This window comes from Gouania willdenowi, chromosome 14, assembly GCF_900634775.1.
Source record: "Gouania willdenowi chromosome 14, fGouWil2.1, whole genome shotgun sequence".
NCBI classification, from domain to species: domain Eukaryota; kingdom Metazoa; phylum Chordata; class Actinopteri; order Blenniiformes; family Gobiesocidae; genus Gouania; species Gouania willdenowi.
The window spans coordinates 26,327,246-26,347,675 of NC_041057.1; the positions used below are offsets into that span (position 1 = coordinate 26,327,246).

Below are 20,430 nucleotides of genomic sequence, written 5' to 3' on the forward strand. Positions count from 1 at the left end.
CTCACACAAAAGAACAAGCACACTACTACTATCAAAGCAAGTGCCATGCTGGTAGCGCAGAGCCCCACAAGTACATTTCGTTAGTAATTTATTCACTATTCTACATGTACCTCTTTCTCAAAAATAACCTTTTAATGTAAGGACTGATCAGCTCTATGGGAATGTTTTGAAACTGAGTTTTAACAACAGTATACTTTAGAGGTGGAACAATATCTTAAGTTCACAGAATGGAACAATATACAATACTGGGCTCACGGTAATGATACGGAAAAAAGACCAAAAAACTCTTGCAATTTAAAAAATAACTACGCTTTTATTTGACTCTGGGTATGTCGTTTTAAACTCAAGTGAATATAAAATATACAATAAACAATAACATAATGAAGATGTTTTTTTCTCTAATTAGTGCAAAAAGTGCCACTCTCCACATAGCACGCAAAAACTGAGACAGTCTAGAATAAAACCAAATCATGTCATCATTATGAATTTCTCGACAGTCCAGATTTAACATATGGACATTTCACATGAGCATGTCTACATTTTCTAGTAGCAGTTGAGACCCACTACCCCCTTCTGAATGTTGCGATATGACTTGTACCATCGACAATATATCTTGATGTTTTAATATCACAATATCTTAATATTAAGTTGATTTTACAAACCTCAGCAAGTTTCAATAGGAACAGTGCAATTTCATAAACAAGCATGTAATAACAATGAACATTAATGTAATAATAAAGCTGCTTTAGCATGATTTTTTGGCCAAATGTTTATTTTGGCACAGATATGTTTTATTGAGGCTTGTAAAAATACAGTTTAACACAATATGGTGCATTCATTTGAACAGTACTTTATGATTATTCTTGAATAGATGTATATAGAATGTCAATAAAATGTGGTCTTCACTTCTCATTCTTTGTAGGTGCTGTTTAGTCGTTGCACCCTGGTTTCTAACGTCAGTCTTGAAGTTGTTTCCAAATGTGTGGACTGTAGTGTGTGTATGAAAGATTGGCTGGAAAAAGAGGAAGACATTCATACTAGGTCATGCATTTTAGTACTTTATTTTTCAGATATCAGTGCAAATGAACACCAAAAATGAAAACTTAAAAAACAAACTCAAGACTTCACATGAAAAAACAAAAAACTTTTTTCCCCATATTTGTTGCTACAAATGTATTTTTCAGATGCACAATGCAGATCTATGATTGTACGTCAATTCCCCACTAGAGCCCTGAGCTCCTTCAGAGCTCTGTTAACCAGTAACAGAAAAGAAAATCACAAAAATATTCAATGCACGTTTAGTTTTCCACACATTTTTATCAACTTGCTTCAGTCTGTGGTTATATGGGGACTCCTCATATTCTGTACCCACCTCTACTTTGCGCTTTGTGTGATAAAGAAAAAGACCTATTTTAAGACTTGACATTTTCCCCCATCACCAGTAGGGATACACAGGTAGTTCCCATGCGTCTGCATGCAACAGGCAGCAGTGAGGAGTCAGACATTATTACACAACACAGCGCAGGATAGATTATCATTTACCACACAGAGACACATGCAAAGAACAAACCAACCAAAAAAGATGGGCATAGCATCCTCTTCCTTTGTATGTACAGATGTATGCATATAATTCATATTTACACATCAGGGCAATAAAAACTAGGGTAATATCTTTTCTTAAACATTACAAAATAGTCATCTTTCATAGTGAAAGCACTATTTACACAAATACATTAAATTGTTGTGAAAATGCATTTATATTTGAAGAGATGTACTTGATAGGTATATGTATTCAAAAGATCACAAGACTAAATGGTTAAGCGTTATGTGGATCAACCCATAGGCATACAGGACAATCAAAACGAAGGAGCGAGATACCCAATATCCCCTCACACACACCAAACAGCCTTGGTGATTCTGGAAAGTGGGCAGGTACACAGCTGCTTGGAAAACTAAGATGTACCAGTGGTTCTTATCTTCATTATCATGCAATTCTTTTGATTCTTGAGATAACAAAACCACAAAAAAAGATAGATGCCCATAAATCACCATAGCCAGGAAATAATTAGAAAAAGAAGAAGAAGGAAATCAAAAACCCAAAAACACCACCAACAGTAAAACTTTAAACAGATAATACTGAGTTTTTTGTAATTACATGCCGGTAAATGAATTTGAAGGAGGACACTGAGGAGGTGGTTCTAGAGTGTGTATACATTTGAATGGAAAGGAACCGTTATGTGCTTCAGACTTTAAAAAAAAAGGTTTGTGGTTTAACACACGATGGCAAAGAAAAGTTCCCCAGCCACCACATGCCTTTTTAACAGTTGCTCTAAAAACCTGTTTCCAGAGTTGCTCAACAATAAGCACTGCACGTGTTCTGTTGACCCATCTGCTCAAAACGGCACAATCTGCAAACACATCACCCCCCTGAATATGTGGTGATAAACAGTGGCTGAATTTAACAAGCACAGTAAGTAAGCCAATACCATTCAAAGAACTGCTGTTTTATTCTCTCTGCCAGTAAATAAACTAATTTGAACATCGTACAAAAGCACAACGAAGCAATCATAATGATCCTGACTGAAGTTATGGCAGTGTGACTTCCTTTTTTTAGATAAATCCAGTATGTACATTGTAATAATGCACATGCCCTAGGATTTCATTTGTGTTTTTATCTAAAATGAATGGGACTGTCTTTTTGAAAATTTCCCGATGGTAATAATAAATAGTGAGTCCACTGAAGTAAGCGCTAACATTTTTGAGACTTCAATCATAAATGTTGCTTGAAATGTTCTGTTGAAATGTTTTATGCAGGCAACAAAAAGGACAAGAAATAGTTATGTGTACTTTTCAGGTACAAATTGTAAAGAGGGGTTCTGTACATGTAAATAAAAACATTATTAAAGATGTAGCACAGAATAAAGATTATATTGATTGTAGTTTTGGTTGTGTCATTTGGATATTTTTTGAAAAAGACCAGTTTGGTACTATCTACCATTTAAATTGAAAGAGCTACCTAAATATGCAGTTGAACTTGAATTTGTGGTGGTCTACTCCCTCCCCCCCCCAAAAAACAACAACTTTCAGATATTTTTTGAATGTCTTATCAAACCAATTTGGCAAGTCGTGAAAAATGAATAACAAAAAAGTAAATGATTTAGATTTTGCTGAATCATTCCTTTAGTTCATAAAACTTCTACTTGAACGATTGGCTCAGCCCTTGGCTCTCATGGCTGTGCTTGTCATTATGGGGTGATGATTGAAGGGTGGAGGCCAGTCTGTGGTCATAAGCATGCATGTCACTCATTGACTCTTCTTTTACTTTAACTACGGATGAGGCTCCCTCAGCCTCACTCCTACCATCCTTTTTCAGCTGAAGGCTGCCCTTCTGCAACATGTAGTATAAGATGGGGTTAGAGCGCGAGAGCCGTGGAGAGTCTGGATTTGAGTCTTCATCCTCCAGCTCCTCGTTCTCCTGACTAATCCATTGCACAATGTTATTAGGCTCCTGTTTGACTACAGGAGGAGTGTCTTGTTTTTGGGCTGATGGCCATGATGATGACTGGTAACTCCAAGGGCTGCGGACGGGGCTGTCGGCTGTAGGAGGGGTGGGTAGTTGTCTGAGGGTACTTGGAAGCCCTGAGTTAAGGGAGCCATGCGGATTCCAGCTGCGCATGTGCAGGAAGTTGTGACTATGGGCAGGCTGACTGAGAATGCTGCCGTTGGCCTTGCCATGGGGCTGCAGGACGGAAGGACTAGCTGCCCCCCGGGGCTGTTGGGACAGCTTTTTCAGGCCGTTATCCGACAGCAGCAGCTGTTTGAGCACATTGAATCCCCGACTTTCTCTGATGAGGGTTTCACTTGGTGGGCATATTTGAGGAGCCTTATCTTCCTTCACACTATTCTGTTGCTCATATTCAACCTGAGCAGCAGGAGAGGCATGAATATTTGAGTCTCCACTATCTAATGCTCTCAGAGAACTAATATTGTTCAGACAGTCAGTTCGATCAGAAAAAAGGCGCCTCTTTTTTGGACTTGGATATTCTCTCTGTTCCTCTTTAACCTGTCTTGGTTGAGACTCTGTCTGCATTGCAGCACTGGTGTAATAGGTAGCAGTCTGTTGTTTAAGCAGCTGGCTGAGAAGGCCATATTTTGCGATGACCTCTGCAGGCCGTGGTTCTGTTTTTAAGTCCTCCTGAGAATCTTTCAGGAGGCTATTCCTCTCATAGCCACTCAGTCTTTTACTGCCACTCAAGTCCTGTAACATAGCAGAGGATGGCCCTGCCTCCTCAAGTTCTGATTTGACCTTTATATCTATAGAAGGCCCTTTGGAGCTGTCACAGATGAGGGCAGCACTGGAGCTTCTCTCATAGCATCCCCCTGCCCCCTCGGCACTTCTTCTGTCATTGCTGGTGAGCCTGTCTCTGCGGCAAGCTGTTGTGGCTGTTGAGCTTGATCCAAGAAGGAGCTGCAGCACAGTGCGCCTCTCCAGGAGGTTCTCAATTTGTGATGTGGGAGGAGAAGCTTCCTTCTGATTTGAGGGTGTGCCACAGCCTGAGGCTCCATCAGAGACTGGAGTGGAGGTGGCGGTCCTGTGGACTGGAGCATTGAGCCTTTCCAGTAAGGCAAGTGGTCTGTTGGCTTCTAAATCCTGACTTAGAGGTTTGCCAGAAGGTATTGGGGAGGAGGAGGAGGAGGAGGACGTAGTGCCACACTGAGCCAGATTCTGTAACAGTTTACTGGCACTAAATGTGGGCTCAGAAGCCTTTTCAGCAGGAAAAGACTTTGACTTACACAAGTCCAGAGGGCTCGACTGAATGTTAGGGGAGGGGTAGGAATAAGGGGAAAGTGCACCACTTGGTTCATGACTGAGTGAATGTATTGGTTGTGCTGGGGCTACAGAGTTGTCTGCGGGGCGTTTTGTCCTAGTTCCTTCCCATGGTACTAGGCCATTTTGCTGGTTTCGAGACATAGTGGCCAACGATATATCAAGTGGCAAATCCTGGTTATCAATGATTTTATTAGTCATCTCATTATTCCTGCGCTCAAGAAGAAGCTGCATGAGAGTGAGTTTAGGATTGGATTTTAGCTCAGGGCTTAATTGAGGCTCTTTGTTCCGAGAAAACTTGGACCTTGATGGCTCTGGTTTCCACTTTTTAATTAAAGTTTCAGTTAATTTGTCCAATGAGGAGGTAGAAATAGAAGATGAAGATGAGGACATAGCAGTAGAAACAGAAGTGACACCAGTAGGTGGTGACAGACTTGATGTGGAAGGCTGTACATAAGTTTGAGGTGTGGAAGAAAACATTTGAACAGACCTGGAAGGAGGGGTGGTAGTTTTGGGCCTCGAGTCTTGTATGTTGATGCTACTTCTTAAAGAGAGGTCAATGGGAGAGCAGCTTGAGTAGCAACTCTCTGCATCACTGCTGTCCTTTGTCAGACTCCTCTCTTGGGTGGAGCATTCACTGTCTGATGTAACAGAGGTGGAACAGCTGGGTGGCAAAATGCCACAGCTGTCCTCCAGGTGACCATTCTTGGTCAGCTGCTTCTGGTTGTTGTGGTTGTTCAGTAGCAACAGCAGGAGGCTACTGCATGTTTGGGGGGGGCGGGTTGGACGTGAGTCAAAGCCTCGCTTCTCTCTCTGTGGCTGGCTATGAGTGTGGCTTGGAGCTCGTTGGAGATTGGGTGGGAAACTTTGGCTTTGGCCACACACTACAGAGGGACTCTTTGGACTGGACAGGGCTGTTCGGGGGAGTGTTGTTGTTGTCGATCCATTTTGAGTTGATAAGGAACTTAGCACATCTGGAGTACTAGGCAGGGACCCCAACACACTAGGTGGTTTATTGTCTGGGACTTGCTGCTGGTTTGCTATAGCGGCAAGTCTCTCACTTGCAGATCTCCCAGAGATCTGGCCTTTAAGTGCATGCTCTCGAGAGTACTGCTGAAGATGGGCTTCACTAGACAAAAGCAAGGCCAATTGACTGCAGGCTACACTTGGCTTAGGTGAAGGTGCAGGACTAGAGCGTATTTTCACTATGTTGGCCACTGCCTTTAGACGCTCAGAGCAGGACACTGTTTCAGCAGTTTGAGGAGTAGCAGGAGGAGTGGTGCTCTGTATTGATCGGGGTGACTCTGGATGTCTGTCCTGACTTGGTGCCCGGCGACTGTAAGGTGTGTTGCTGTGATTCTGAAGTTTGTTCTTCCTCATTAGACCCTTTAAACGGCTAGAGGCTGTACCATACACAGGAAGTGGCTCATTGTCAGTAGGAGGTGCCTTGGTTGGTGAGGAACACTCACTCGAGGACTTGTTAGAGTGCTGAGACATTGCAACACTCTGAAGACGTGAGCTAAATGACTGAAGGAGTGATGCCAACAGAGTACTCTCTCCAGCATGAGGAGACCCTTCTAGTGCTCCATTTTGTGGACTTCCCACTTGGCCATTCCGCTCTACAGGAGGGCAATTCATCCGCTGGTCTCCTGGATCATTCCATGCACCAGAGCGCAATAACCTGGCCTTCTTCAGGTGCTGTGATGAACCCAATGTTGGCCCATTGGTTACAGTTTTTGGAGCAGCTGGACCATGGCTGGGCAATTGATAGGGACTGCCCACTTTGTTTCCCTGCTCTTGATTGTTGTGGACAGCTTCAGACCTTCCACTTGCCATGGCTCCAGGCCCAGCCACAACTGGATGCATCAGTAAACCTTCCAGATAAGTTAGAACAGCTGAATCCTTGTGTGTCTCAGGGCCAGGCTCCTCTCCATGAGTCATGTTCGATATTAGATCCCCTTGTATGGTTCAGCACTGCGACTGGGAAATAAATGTCCACTAGGTCATCTGGAAGACAGTGGCATGTACTTCCTAAATACCAAAAAAAAGGTCAAGCAACTGCTCCGAGGGAGTTGAATGGAAGGGTTCGATGGTGACCACCCTGTACAGGGCAGACTCAGTACTGTTGTGAAAAAACAAGAGTTGGAGGCTGCGTAGGACCGGTTGGCCTCCCAGGCATTGTTGAATGCATTTTTGACACCAGAGTATCCCAGAAGGCCTTGCTGCAAGCTTATGCGAGAAGCAAGCTTAAAGTCCACTGGATTTCACCACAAAGATGTTGATACATTCCCTGGCTGTGGCAGTTGGGGATGTGGTTTGCAGTGGAGCCTTCCAGCTTTGCAGACCTCACATGGACAACCTAATGTGAAGGGACGAGAGAAAGAGAGAAGAAAAATGATGTGAGAAGCAAGGATTTACACAGGACTATATCACATTCATTTTAGCACTTTGTCTGCCATCTCTGTTACTTAGCAACATTTCAGATTGACTGTGCACAGCTCCTTTTCCTCCCTAGACTATTTTTTTCATGGCTGAAGAGACGACAAATGTAGATTATGCCTGATTGGATCCAAATTGAAAATTCAAGCCTACTACCTTGAAAACATTCAGGTCTTGAGCAGTAAGCTCCTCACAGTGATGCCTTTCAAAAGTGAAGGGTCTTGTGAGAGCTGTGAATAATTCTTTATGCAGCTTGTCATTTCAATGGATTATCCCACCTCTTCTGCAACCTCCCATTCCTTATGCACTTGAGCAGAATCTCACACTACACAACTCTCCCTCCATCTACAAAGCTGTAGCCACCCGCCCACTCGCCTACATGCACACAAGGAAATGTTTGGCATCTACGGCTAAGCATTGGATTGAATATGTGCGAAAGTCATACAGGGTATCAAGTACACTGTGTGTGAGAAGCATATTATCATTATTACCACCTGGATAGTAAAGAATCCTTCCACCAATCTTATATATTTTTTATTACCTTCAGCTGCTTGTAACTACTACTATTTTTGACTACTATTTTATTGAGCAGACATTCTTATCCAAAGCGTAGCTTTGGGTTTAGGGACTTGCTCAATATCCCACATTGATGGCCCAGGTTGGATTCGAAGTAGTGATCCTCCGATTACAAGCCTGCTTTCTTAATCGTTAAGTCACCACTGCCCTCAGAAGGCAGAAGCTAAATCTAAAGTGGCTTGCTAGGATATGAATGGTGTTTAGAGAGAGATAAATTTTATATATATATATATATATATATATATATATATATATATATATACAGTATATAAATATATAGTTGAATGTATACATTTGTGTGTGTTGTAGCAGGAGGAGCTAGTGTAAGGATCAGGTGCACCTGTCACACCACACCACTGTCAGGAGGGCAGAGCCAATGACACTGAGGGTGAGCATTGTGCCAGTTGCTATGACAGTGTCAGTGGTGCTGCCCTTGGAGGCCTGCAGGCCTGAACCCTGTCAGCCTGGTTTCCATGGATACAGGACAGCTTTGACAGTCTGTGGCTCTATCCCATAAAGGTTAATTAATACAGAGAGTCACCTCGCCTCTGCTGATGCCTCTGTCCTTTCCTGATACTGTGCTCAGCTTTGGTGTCCGACATGGTGGGTCATACAACAGAAATGCACATTTTGAGTATGAGGAAATGCTATAGTAACTTGAACAGTAAACTAGTTTATATGATTCACAGAGAACATCAATAAGGGCCAAAAACAACAAACGAGGTGGCTTTTAATCAGGCTGAAACCCTTTCCTGAGGTCAAAGTCAGCTAGTTGTCATGGCAGTGAGGGTAAGAGGGTGGCTCCTTTGAATACCACCATGGTAATGAGCTAGGATTTGAAGGTGGATTCTTGTTGATCAGTTACACCTAAAGCAGGAAAAGGAAAACTAACAGTTTGGGAAATCTAAAACCTGACCTCCTAATTTTAAAGTTTAACACTTCCAACTACAGAACACTGGCATGAACAGAATAATCCCAATGATATTGAACAATCATCATCAATTATAGTTCAAGGCCATCTAAAAGCTGTTGACCTACATGTGACAAAACAAAAGCTAACCTGCTCACAGTGGGCCATCTGACGTCTGTTGTCATGCTAATCTTAGATGCTGGGATTATGACTAGCTTCCCGCCAGCGATCTTAATGTTGTTATAATGGAATATATTGTATCATAGAGTAAATATATGCACATGTTTCCGTTTAGCATAGCTTAATAAACATAACTAACATGTGATAAAACCCCTGACTTAGTGAGAGAATAATGTAAATGGAAGAGAAAAACTGACAGTAAATTCTGTTAATCTCTCCACTGCTGGCAGAAAACCTTTGGAATTACATTTGACCTTGTCTGTGTTTTTGCCCAAAGGCTCTTCTATACAGAGCAGACAAGGTGGCACAGGGACACTCTGACACTGCAGTACCAGTTTTTGTAGTAAAGAGCTGGTGCATTTAGAGTCTCAAACAAAGTAAAAACTGCTCATAGAACAAATGCGGACCTTCAGGCTCTTGAGAGACATGTAATGATACCACCGGTGTCAAAAAGCCTGGCTCCAGCAAGAGCAAGATAAAATATGTTTTCCTCGGTGGCAAAGAACAAATAAATGACCCTAATATAGTAACACTGTCCTCTCTAGGAAGCCCCCAAAGCACATAGCCCTCCTCCTACCCTCTTTCACAATGTGTGGTGTGTGCATCACTATTACATTATCTCTCCTGGTGTATTGAAAATGACCTTACACATATCTTAACATATCAATCCATTGGTGGTGGCACCCAAAAAGGCTTACGCCCACACCCTTTGCCCCTCCCCCTCCGTGGGACACTACAGCACCAATGAGCTGTTGCATGGTTTCTGTGGTGATTATCCATTATCCTTGACAATGTCAGCCAATGACAGAGCAGGCAACATCCTAAAGTGATTTTTACCCCTACCGTCAGCCACGCACATGCGAGAGGGAGGGCAAGTGATGGGGAGGCTTCATCATCCACCGGCTGGTTGACTCTTTATCTTTTTGTGCTTTTGCTCTTAAAGTACTTTAAAAGACACCAAAAGTCAAAGAAAGGTCGGCACACTTTCTGAATGCACACAGGCAGTGCCAATGCAGATGCGATGAGAACTCAATTCTCTTCACTGACCTTGAGGTTGCACCTCCTCTACCACCCACTTCTACTTTTTAGGACAAAGAGAAAATAGTTTCTGAGTGACCTTCATCATCAGAAATGGTAATCCATTCAAGCCATTTAAAATGTATGAGGCCAAACAAAAGAACCAAAGGGGTGACGAGCCAAAGGAGTGGCAGTTAATGTCAAGGTCACTCATTCCGCCAAGGCTTTTCCACTTGATGCAACAGCTGGTGTCCATGCAAAGCTCTGGGCGTTAATAAAAAGTGACAATGCTGCCTGTGCGGTGTGTATTACTAATGTCTGACACCTGCCGACAGATGTGTTCCCCCAGCATTTAAGGGGAGTCAAGGTTAAAGGAATTTAATGGAGAGGCGATGCCTAAACACCATTATATCATGTAATCTGCAGCCTAGTCCTGCTGCACATACTCACCGGGTAGCTCACTTACACATGCGATGTAACCGCTATTTGTAAATTCAATATGTCCTGACATGATTAAATGAGACAAAACATAAGCTACCTGACCAAATGTAGTTGTTCGAGGCCTTTCCCACAAGTGACTGAGTGCTCCTGAGAAAAGTTGAATTAAAAGCGCTTGTTCACCTTGAGGAAGGTAAACAAGTCAATAACATGCTCAGGAACAGCAGGAGAGCCGAAACAAGAAAATGTTTTTTGCAGATAAGTCAATCAGGACACACTAACACTGAAAAGCTATACAGGCAAACATTCATGCCCACACAATAAGAACTAGGGCACTCTGACCTACTTCTTAGGATGCATTGACCAAATTGTTCATGCATAGCACACACAATCCATGACACAATGTACCCCACTTTAACGAAATGTGATATACATGCTGAAAAGTGAAATCTCTTGTTTAAAGAAGCGTCTTTACAGCAGGATACAACAGGCCTTCTTTCAAAGCGCTTATATGTGAGGAACAGTGTGTGATGTCTGGATGTTAACAACTCAGACTGGCAAAAAAAAGGACTCGAGTGTTGCTGTTCTTGGCTGCTTCTGGCCATGAATGAGTAGAGCGGGGGCGGATTTGAACTTTGTCTGCTCTCATCAGGACAAGGAGTTCTCTGGGTTGAATGTGAGTGAAAGACTGAGCATAGAGGAACTCATACACGCCGATGAGTCATGCAAGTGTTTTAGAGCCCAAGTGAGTGGCATATAACCCAGCCAAATCAATGATTATGATATCACTTACATTGAATCACAGACCTAGCTGTGCTTTTATGTTTAGGCATAACAACAAAAGTATTACAAAGTAATGCAGAAAAATCTGTTATTTGCAATGTTTATGCAGAAATGTGTTTCTCCAATTGTCTTTTTTTGTTTTACATATATTTGGTGACAAATGGGAAATTATATTAACAGATACTAATGCTAGACAGATATGGGGTGTGGGGGTGGGGTTTTAGGGAATTAAGTCACTGGGGGGGGGGGCTGACGAGTTGCTGATTACATAAAGCCACCGATTCTTTTTTGTAAATCTCCCTGAATTCTGTTGCATAGTTTAACCATTTCCTTTCCATCAGATTTCCCTATGTCATTACTGGCTATTGAGTTTCCCGAAATCGTACCAAACATGCCTAATAGGGTTATTTGAGTTAACTAATGTTATTAGTTTTATATGTATATATTATATATGTATGTATATATTATAGATGTATATGTATATATTATATAGATTAGCGGAAAGGCACATCACTCTGAAATCACACAAGATTACATGTGCAAAACAGGGCTGAAACGATTCCTCGAATAATTTGATTACAAAAAAGCTTCGAGGCAAATTCTCTGCCTCGAGGCTTTGTTTAATTCATGTCACGAAAGTCTGTAACACAGCTGCTTTGTACGCGGTCTCTGGCTGCGTCATGTTTCACCCGGACTGAATTAATTGACTCGCATCATCTGCTCTCTGGCAATAGCGGAAAACGGTGACACCGGTGGAGTGTGTAAAAGACAGAAAATGTCTAAAGTGTGGGACCATTTTATGCTTCGCAAGGCGGAGAACGTAGTCCAGTGTAGATACTGTGAGATGGATCTAGCCTACCATAACGGTGCTTCTACGACGCTGTAACATAATCACGTGAATGCAGTCGAAGCCTCAACAAGGTAATGCATTTTAGCCTGTATTATGAGTTAATAGTGATGAGGCATAAGTAACAAGAGGGCAAATGCGCTAAAATCTCACTCACATAACTTTCTTATTCACCTTTCTTGTGTGTGTGGTGCTACAGAAAGACACACGTACACGTGCACATACACGGTATTTATAATAAAAAATATTCAAAATGAGTAAAATAATATATATTATATACTATACAAAAATATAAAGTATATATAAACTATACAAAAAGTACACAAAACAAATGCACAAGAATTATAAAAAATACACATACCAAACGACAAAAATATAAAAATGAGTAAAAAAAACTAAATAATATTTATTAAAAATACTAAGCTGCATTCATTACCATATGCATTTACTAATGAGCAATGTTATTGAATTTGTTGTACAAATCAATGTTTTTTTTTTGTCCCCCACAGCGGCGCATTTACAGCTTTGTCCGGACAGGTCCTTCATGCACCGTGGAGGAAGCTGCAGGTCTTACCAGATGGGTTATAGCACTGGCTGGTACACCCGTTTTACTTTTTTTTTTTTTTTTTTATTATTATTATTTTAAAACTAAGGAAATAGGTTGTTTATTTATTTTGATTTTTTTGCCCTGGCATTTGTTGAAGTTTGGAAAAATAATTTTGAATACAATTTTGAGGAATAACTGACAATTGCTAGCTAATTTTAAGAGGTCTTTCATATTTCATAACACACTACTGATAAAGCTGTTTACAAACAAAAAAGTGTAATTTATCCGATTACTCAATTGATCGATGAAAAAAATCATCAGAATACTAAATTACAAAAATATTTGATAGCGGCAGCACTAGTGCAAGATGTTGTGTGAGATCGGACATATCGTTCCACTTGCTGCTAGTCTTTCAGCCACCTGTTTAATGGGGAAAAATATCGTGAGATTTTGTCGCAAAAGTTGGCGGTGCGGTTTTTGTCTGTGTCGTAGCTATTTTCGTTTCTCGAGGTGAAATTTCTATCTTGAGATTTCATAGCTTTTGTCATTTGTTTTTGTTTTTTTTGCTGCACTTGTTTATGGGGGAAAATTGCATGCAAATATTTGGTATTGTTCCAAAGCATGCATGTAATTGTATATTCTGTGTCTTATTGCCATTTTTGTCCCTGGAAGTGGAAATATGATATTTGTTTTCTTTTAAATTCCAGAATCACAGAAACTCGGAGGCCGTAAATACAGTAACGTAATATAGAAAGATGCTAAGTTGGCCAAACTGTCGGCAACCTTTGGCACTATGGTAAAATTCGTAAAACCCTGAAACTCATTTTAATGTAAATGTATCTCTAAAAACCGCAAGAATGTATTTAAAACTACAATTAAGAAGTGTGAATTACTTGGTTAGCTCGCAGTACCCAAACTGACAATGCTTGCAAAAATCCATCCATCTATTTTCCAACCCGCTTTCTCCTTATCAGGGTCACTGGGGTTTGCTGGTGCCTAGCTTGCAAAAATGTCCACAGCAAATATTTATGCATCATTTGGAAGACCCACCCAAATGCCATTTCCTCAGTGGCTGAGAATTAGTGGATTCACTAAAATGTACAACAAACACATTTTGTAAATGAGCCGTGGCTTCCATCAATCTATATCCAAATAGTTCCTATTGGGCTTTAAGTTAATCTTCTGCTTACATCTTACATCCCAAACAGTGTTTGTTTCCCTTCCCCAAACGACACACATTTTCCATTTGTAAACACTGGTGCTGGAAATAGGAACAGCTGATTGCCCCACAGCCAGTGTGCCAAAAGGAAGAGCTGCCCCTTAAAACAGGCTGCAGTGGCAGTGTCTGAGGCAAATGGGCCACTTTACAATTTAGATTAAATGTCCCACTGTCAGGCTGCCCTGAAAGATGGTTAAAACCAGCTAAAAACTCTGGCCTTTAATGAATAATTTCCATAATATCCTTGGCATCGGCCCTAAGAAGGGAAGAGCTGTGAGTCAGCAAGATGTCTGTCTTAAGAGTGGTGCCTGTGTGGAATTTGTGATAGTGTATGAATGTTATATATTAGGAAGCTTTAGTGACACAAAGTGATAAGAACATATCTCTGTTGTCTTCCTCACTATGCTTGCACTAATCTACTCTGTATAGTTTAGAATCATCCTAATTCTTGCTATGAACAAGCAATATTACAGTGAAGAACACATGAAATCTTCAAAAACACAATTTTTGTCCTTTTAAAATCAGCAGCATGCTCTTAGTCACACAATTAAAGCCGTCTTCTAAATCAATTAACAAACATTTTCCCAATAAAGTATAAAACAATTACATGTAGCCCTTTTCTGAGAAACCCTCTCAGGTAACAGCAATGGCAAACTGGAGTCGAGCACCTTGCCAGCAAACAGGGGACTTGAATAAAATGAGTCCTAAACCTGGCCCACATTCCCCAATAGTGCACACAGTGCTATGCATCAAAACTACTTAAGTGAATTAATAAATAAAATATAAAATACATATGTTTTTTAAAAGTTCTGCTCAAATGAAGTCAAATCAACCAGTAGATTAATTTTCTGGATTCATGATTGACTACCGGTACATTGCTTTGAACATATTCCTGCATATGCTTGCTATTAGGTCATAAATGCAGATAATTTGACCAACCAACAAAAAAGTGATGGTATAACCAGAGTTAATAAATGAGACATCAACTTCATTCAGATAAATCAAAAGATGCACAAAGATGGCTTTTAATGATGGTGGAAAGTTTTCCATTCCATCCCCTGAAGGATGCAATGCCATCCCGTACTGCTCGCTGACGCAACATTCACACAGGCAACTTCAACTATTTCAGCTTGTGTGCTCATGTGATTCCTTCTTCAATAAAATACTGGGCCAAACTCATTTCAGACAAATATTAAGATAGGATAACTTGCCAAAATGGGATTGTGGGCAAAGATGGCTGCTCACCCTAACCAAGTACCAAGAACAAAAAACGTCCTTTTGAAATAAGGTTTGCCAATTATCTTTGACTGCAACAAAGATCTAAAAAAGATACAGTTCGGTAGAAATTATTTATTGATAGGATGATAAAATTTAGTAATTGATTTTTTTTCCACATTTGATTTGCATGCATTGTGTGAGAATAGCAGTATTTTGGTCAAATTGACTTTACACTAGCTCGTCATGAGAGAGAATGATGTCATTAAAAGGTGAATTAACTAAAATCAACTCCAATAATCTTTAAAGACTTTAAGAAGGAGTAAAAAGCTTTACACTACAAAGCCCATGAAACTATGTCAGTGCCTTCAGACCATTTGCACAAACGCTGCCTGTCCTTTGAAACACTTCAATGCTTTAATGACACGGAAACATTGCAACTCTCCAGTGCTTGAGGAGATCTAAAGCTGTCATTGCATTCTATCTGTATCCCCAGAGTTAGGCTATCCTGAGTTTAAGGTTGGAACCTTCTTTGAGTTATCTTAATAACTGATGAAATTTAGTAAAAGTATTTAGGGCTGGTGGAAAAACCTTCATAAATAATTATGTATTTGTTTTCTTCAATAGTCTCTCAATAATTCTGTCATTTGAATAGCAGAAAAAGTAAATAAGAGGCAAACGTTGTCTCTTTTTTTTGTGTTTCTCTAATGTTCATTAAAAAAGCATTGAATGTTGGAAAAATTACCTAAAAGATACAAATCAACAACAATAAATACATTTTCCTTTACACAACAGTTATTATAAAGTAGACATCACCTAATGCCCTAAACAAACCCCAAAATGTAATTGAGAAAGTTTTTCTTCACTTTCACTTATGTAGTTAGTTTCATGAGACAACAGGTCCTCATTTTTGAAGAGAATAAATAAATAATACATTATATAATCATTTCAAATGTTCAACAAATCGTAAAAAGATTTACTAAATTTGCAATATCCATCGGTCATGACATAACAGTAGTATAAAATAATTTAATTTCTGAAACGGAAATATTGTCATCGTTTCTATTTTTCGTATTATGATTTTTTGAAAACACAAGAACAAGCAGAAATTGCAACATGACAGGGAATATACCCTCATATTGACATATTTTAGGAGAATATATTGCATTCATGGGAGGGTGCAAAGAGATGGAAATGTTCATTCTCAAGTAAAATATGACACAATATGATGAATTTCATGTCCTGAAAAAGAAATAGCTATATGACGCGGCGCAACCCCTCACTTTTACATGTGATTTTCGACTGTAAAACGGGTGGCCTATAGTGTAGCAACTTTAGCAAATGGACAGACATTAAATCTTGTTCAAAATCTCAGGTGATATTTAGAACACTTCTACAGCAGAGAAATAAGAAAAGAATAATACTAGTTCACTCCATTAACCATATTGAGCATATTTGGCATGGTTTGGGAAGTTTAATGGCCTGTAAAGACTTCTGATTAGGGAAAGCAGATCAAATGGAAACAAAATGGAAAAGCATAAAACGACGCGGAAATAGGGAAACTCTGAAACGAAATTGGGCAAAAACTACATAAACAAATGAAATACAGCAGCACCTTAATTATTAATGTCTGACAAACTCACTCTTTATACAATCAGCCTGGTTCTTGATGTCTGCCAAGATCACCACAATCTCCCCCGAAGTGCAGCTAAATCTATAGCCTATAGACATCAGGGCAGACACACTTTATTTAGCTTGACCTACTCCTTACATTTAAGCCTCCCCCTCACCAGAGAGCCTTAGCAGCTACACACACAGGGTAGCACTTCTTACTAACTACAGCAGGGCCACCAGTGCTACAGTATGTCAGAGACCAGAGACTCCCTGCCTTATTACTTACTTTGACACATAGGAAGTCACTACTAAGTAAATATAAAATGATTCATAGCATAACAACTTGGACATGTAAAGAAGAAAAGTTGTATTTGTTATTTAACCGAGGACTTAAACTTATGGAATCAGAACAGTATCATAATGAATGAACTGTTGCAGGGTTTTTCACAAATGCACATTCTTTGTTGCGCAGGCGTATTTCAAATTCACAAATGCACATGATCTGTTTCGCAAATATATATTTTATGCAAACTTGTAATATAAATTCTGAAATGCACACACACTACTTCACAATTATTATTTTGAGGCACACTTGTAATATGAATCCACGGATAATGCGAATTGCTGAATGTGCGTTTACAAACTGCTTCGTTGCTGTGAAACCTCTGCACATTTGTGAGAGAAATCTGTGTGGTGAATTTTGAGACTGCCCTGACGACGCGGGTCAACAAACGTCACCATTGGCTGATAAAAGTTTTTGACAGATTCATCAGCCAATCAGGTGTGTTTGCTTTCAGCCCATCATATGGCTTCTTACATTTTCTCCACACTTTTAAACCAATTGCAGAGCGACTGATATGTGCGCATATGCAGTACAAAAATAATGTGGAAAACATGGAATTTGGAAAAAAATAAAACTGATAATAAAACTCTGTTAAGGTTAATTGTAATTAAATTCCATCACCTGCAAGCACAGGTGTTAGAAGCAGCTGATTGAGTGGCTTTAATGATAACAGGGCTCTAGGCCTGCAGGGCAGATTGAAGAAGGTAAGGTAACTTGCAGCACTACCTTATCTAAAGCGTGTATTAATAAAAAACAATCAACAACAAGCTTCTTTCACAGTAACCCTGAGAAACTTGCTAACTGCTGATGGCCAGTATTTGCAGGAAATAAGTGTCTTTTCAGATAGTTGTGACTAAACCAGACAGAAAGACAAGGCCAGACCTTGTGACTAAGGAAAGCACTGACTGGGGGTTAAAGTAAAGCTCTTAAAAATAAAAAGAAAAAAATATCCCTTTTTTGCATACCAAAGGTAAACACTGCTGTGGTTGGGAGGTAAACGCAGACACACATCATGCCCCCCTGTACCTTGTCATAGTCTTAGCTGTAGACGCTGACACAGTTAAAGTGCTAAATGATATGAGGTTGAACACTGATTCAGGAAAAGTGTCTGTTCTCTTTCTATTTGATCTAACGGCTGCATTTGACACTGTGGACCAGAACATTTTGTTGCACCGATAGCAAATGTGGGTTGGACTAAATAGGAAAATATTGCAATGGTTTAAGTCCTACTTGAAAAAGCGAGGTTATTTTGTAAGCATTTGAAACTTTGAATCTGACAGATAACCATTGTCCTGTGGCGTTCCACAGGGCTATGTTCTTAGACTTCTTCTTTTCAGCCTTTATATGTTTCCTTTAGGACAAATTCTACATCTGTAAAGTTGATTATCAGAGCTATGCAGATGACACAACTTTATCTATCACTGAACCCAGATGACTATGGTCCCATAGAGGTATCGTGTGACTGCTAAGAAAAGGTAAACTGCTGGATGAGGAAAAACTTTCTTCAACTAAATCATGACAAAATATAGGTGATTATCTTTGGTAGGGTTGCACTGAAATGAAAATTTGATGCAAAAAGCTGAATAAAATATAAACGCTCGGCTGAATACCGAATATCTAATGGGGTTGTTAACTTTTTCACATTTTTTTTTAAATAGTGCATAAATAGCCTAGAACACATTTTTAGACATGTTTTTTAAAGAAAGTAAATGTTTATTGAATGCTAATGCTACACCAGCCTATGCAGCGAGATCCGGTGTAGTGTAAGGAGGAAACGATGAGAATGTTTACGGATTTGTGGCTTACAGCGCTAACAACGAACTCGGTTGTGGAATTGGACGGTTTCCAACTTTTACGCGGTGACTGAGAGCGGTAAGGAGAGAGCCTGACTGTGTTTGTGTGCGGAAAGGAGGAGCTTCTGCTGCTGGTTCTGCAGAAACGCGCACACACTTTTCCGACTCAAAATCATTGCACGTTGTTTGATTGCGTCATACGCTTCGTCCTTGCTTTTAACTCACTAAACCAAAGGCTGAATGTTGCTTTTTTTGCAATATTCGGCCGAATATATTTGGTGGCCGATAATTCGGTGCATCCCTAATCTTTGGTAACAGGGAAAAGAGGGCTGCTGTCAGCCATTGAGTAGCTTGAATCTCAATCTCTAAAAGCTAAATATCAAGCCAGAAACCTTTGATTTGACATTTAGCAATCAGATTAAATCATTTATAAAAACAGCCTTCTAGCAGCTAAAGAACATCTCCAGAAGAAAATGCTTCCTGACTCAGAAAGATCAGGAGAAGCTGCTCCATTATCTCTAGCAAGCTGGATATTTGTAATGGTCCTTATCAAACTACAGCTGGTTCAGAATGCTGCAGTGCAGGTCTTAACCCGAACAAAGAGGTCACAGCACATTAATCCAGTTTGAAGGTCTTTACACACCCTCAGAATAAACTTTAAAGTTCTGCTGCTGGTGTATAAATCTGTGAATGGGTTTGGTCCAGAATCCATCAGTGAGATAATAGGACACAGCAGGTCTGTCAGATCTATTGACACAGGTCAGATAGTGGAGCCCAGAGTTCAAAGCAAACATGGTGATGCTGTTTTTAGTTGTTGCTGCAAATAAATGGAACAAGCTGCAGCAGTGCTTAAGTCATTTAATAATTTTATTGTTGATTTCAAACTCGAGCCATGAGAAAAGCAGGAACATGTCGGCCGGGAGCGTTTTAAGTTATTCACTGATTCTAAAAGTTTCCAATGATATCACACACACATAAATAAATTATTTGGAGAATGTATGGCCCTTTGAATGTCGTCAGTCTTTAAAGTACAGAAGGGAGAAAATTGTTTTCAAAGATCCTGAAGTTTTTGTCACCTTAGAGAAGCCAGCTTAACGGGCAGGAGCAAAGACTGCAAATTTTCATTACTTTGAATAAATCCAATCCCCCAGCAATGGTTGTGTTTGAACCATTTTAATGCAATTTACTCACAAATATTATCTTTACATTCAGCATACAGGTAAATTAAAGCGCAGCGCGAGTGGAGCCACTTGTATAAACTGACGTGTTCTCCGCTTGTTAGACTAAATGTGACGCAATGGTAGGAAAAAAAAAAACAATAAAATACTGTCTTAAATGTATTAGTTCTGTGGTCAAAGAAGTGAGGAGGAGAAGGAAGAGATTTGTCAGCAAGTGTTTGAATCAGATGACTGTTGTGATTTACTCTGCTGCTGCCTTGAAACAGTGTTTGTCAGACTCATAATCAGAATAGATGTTTAAGTAGCCATGTGTTTTATTTCCACAAATAGTTTATTGGTCCAAACCAACAACAAAAGTGTTTGTATTGCCAAAGAAAGTCTTTATGGTAATTGGTTGTTGGAATTCCACACCACCAAACATAGATATCACTCTGCTGTAAAACAAGACGTTTTCAAAGGCCAAGTTTATCATTTTAAAACCTCCGATATGGTTATTTAAAGCA

General features: G+C 40.0%; 1 protein-coding gene across 1 annotated transcript in view; it reads right to left on the reverse strand.

The window, feature by feature from the left end:
• Positions 1-753: 753 nt before the first annotated feature.
• The window catches only part of nrip1b (nuclear receptor interacting protein 1b), a 57,677-nt gene continuing 38,000 nt past the window's right edge, over positions 754-20,430 (reverse strand). The window contains exon 2 of the mRNA XM_028465848.1: positions 754-7,187. Coding sequence (XP_028321649.1) covers positions 3,197-6,769 — 3,573 coding nt within the window. The 5' untranslated portion in view covers positions 6,770-7,187 and the 3' untranslated portion in view covers positions 754-3,196. The remainder of the gene's footprint in view (positions 7,188-20,430) is intronic.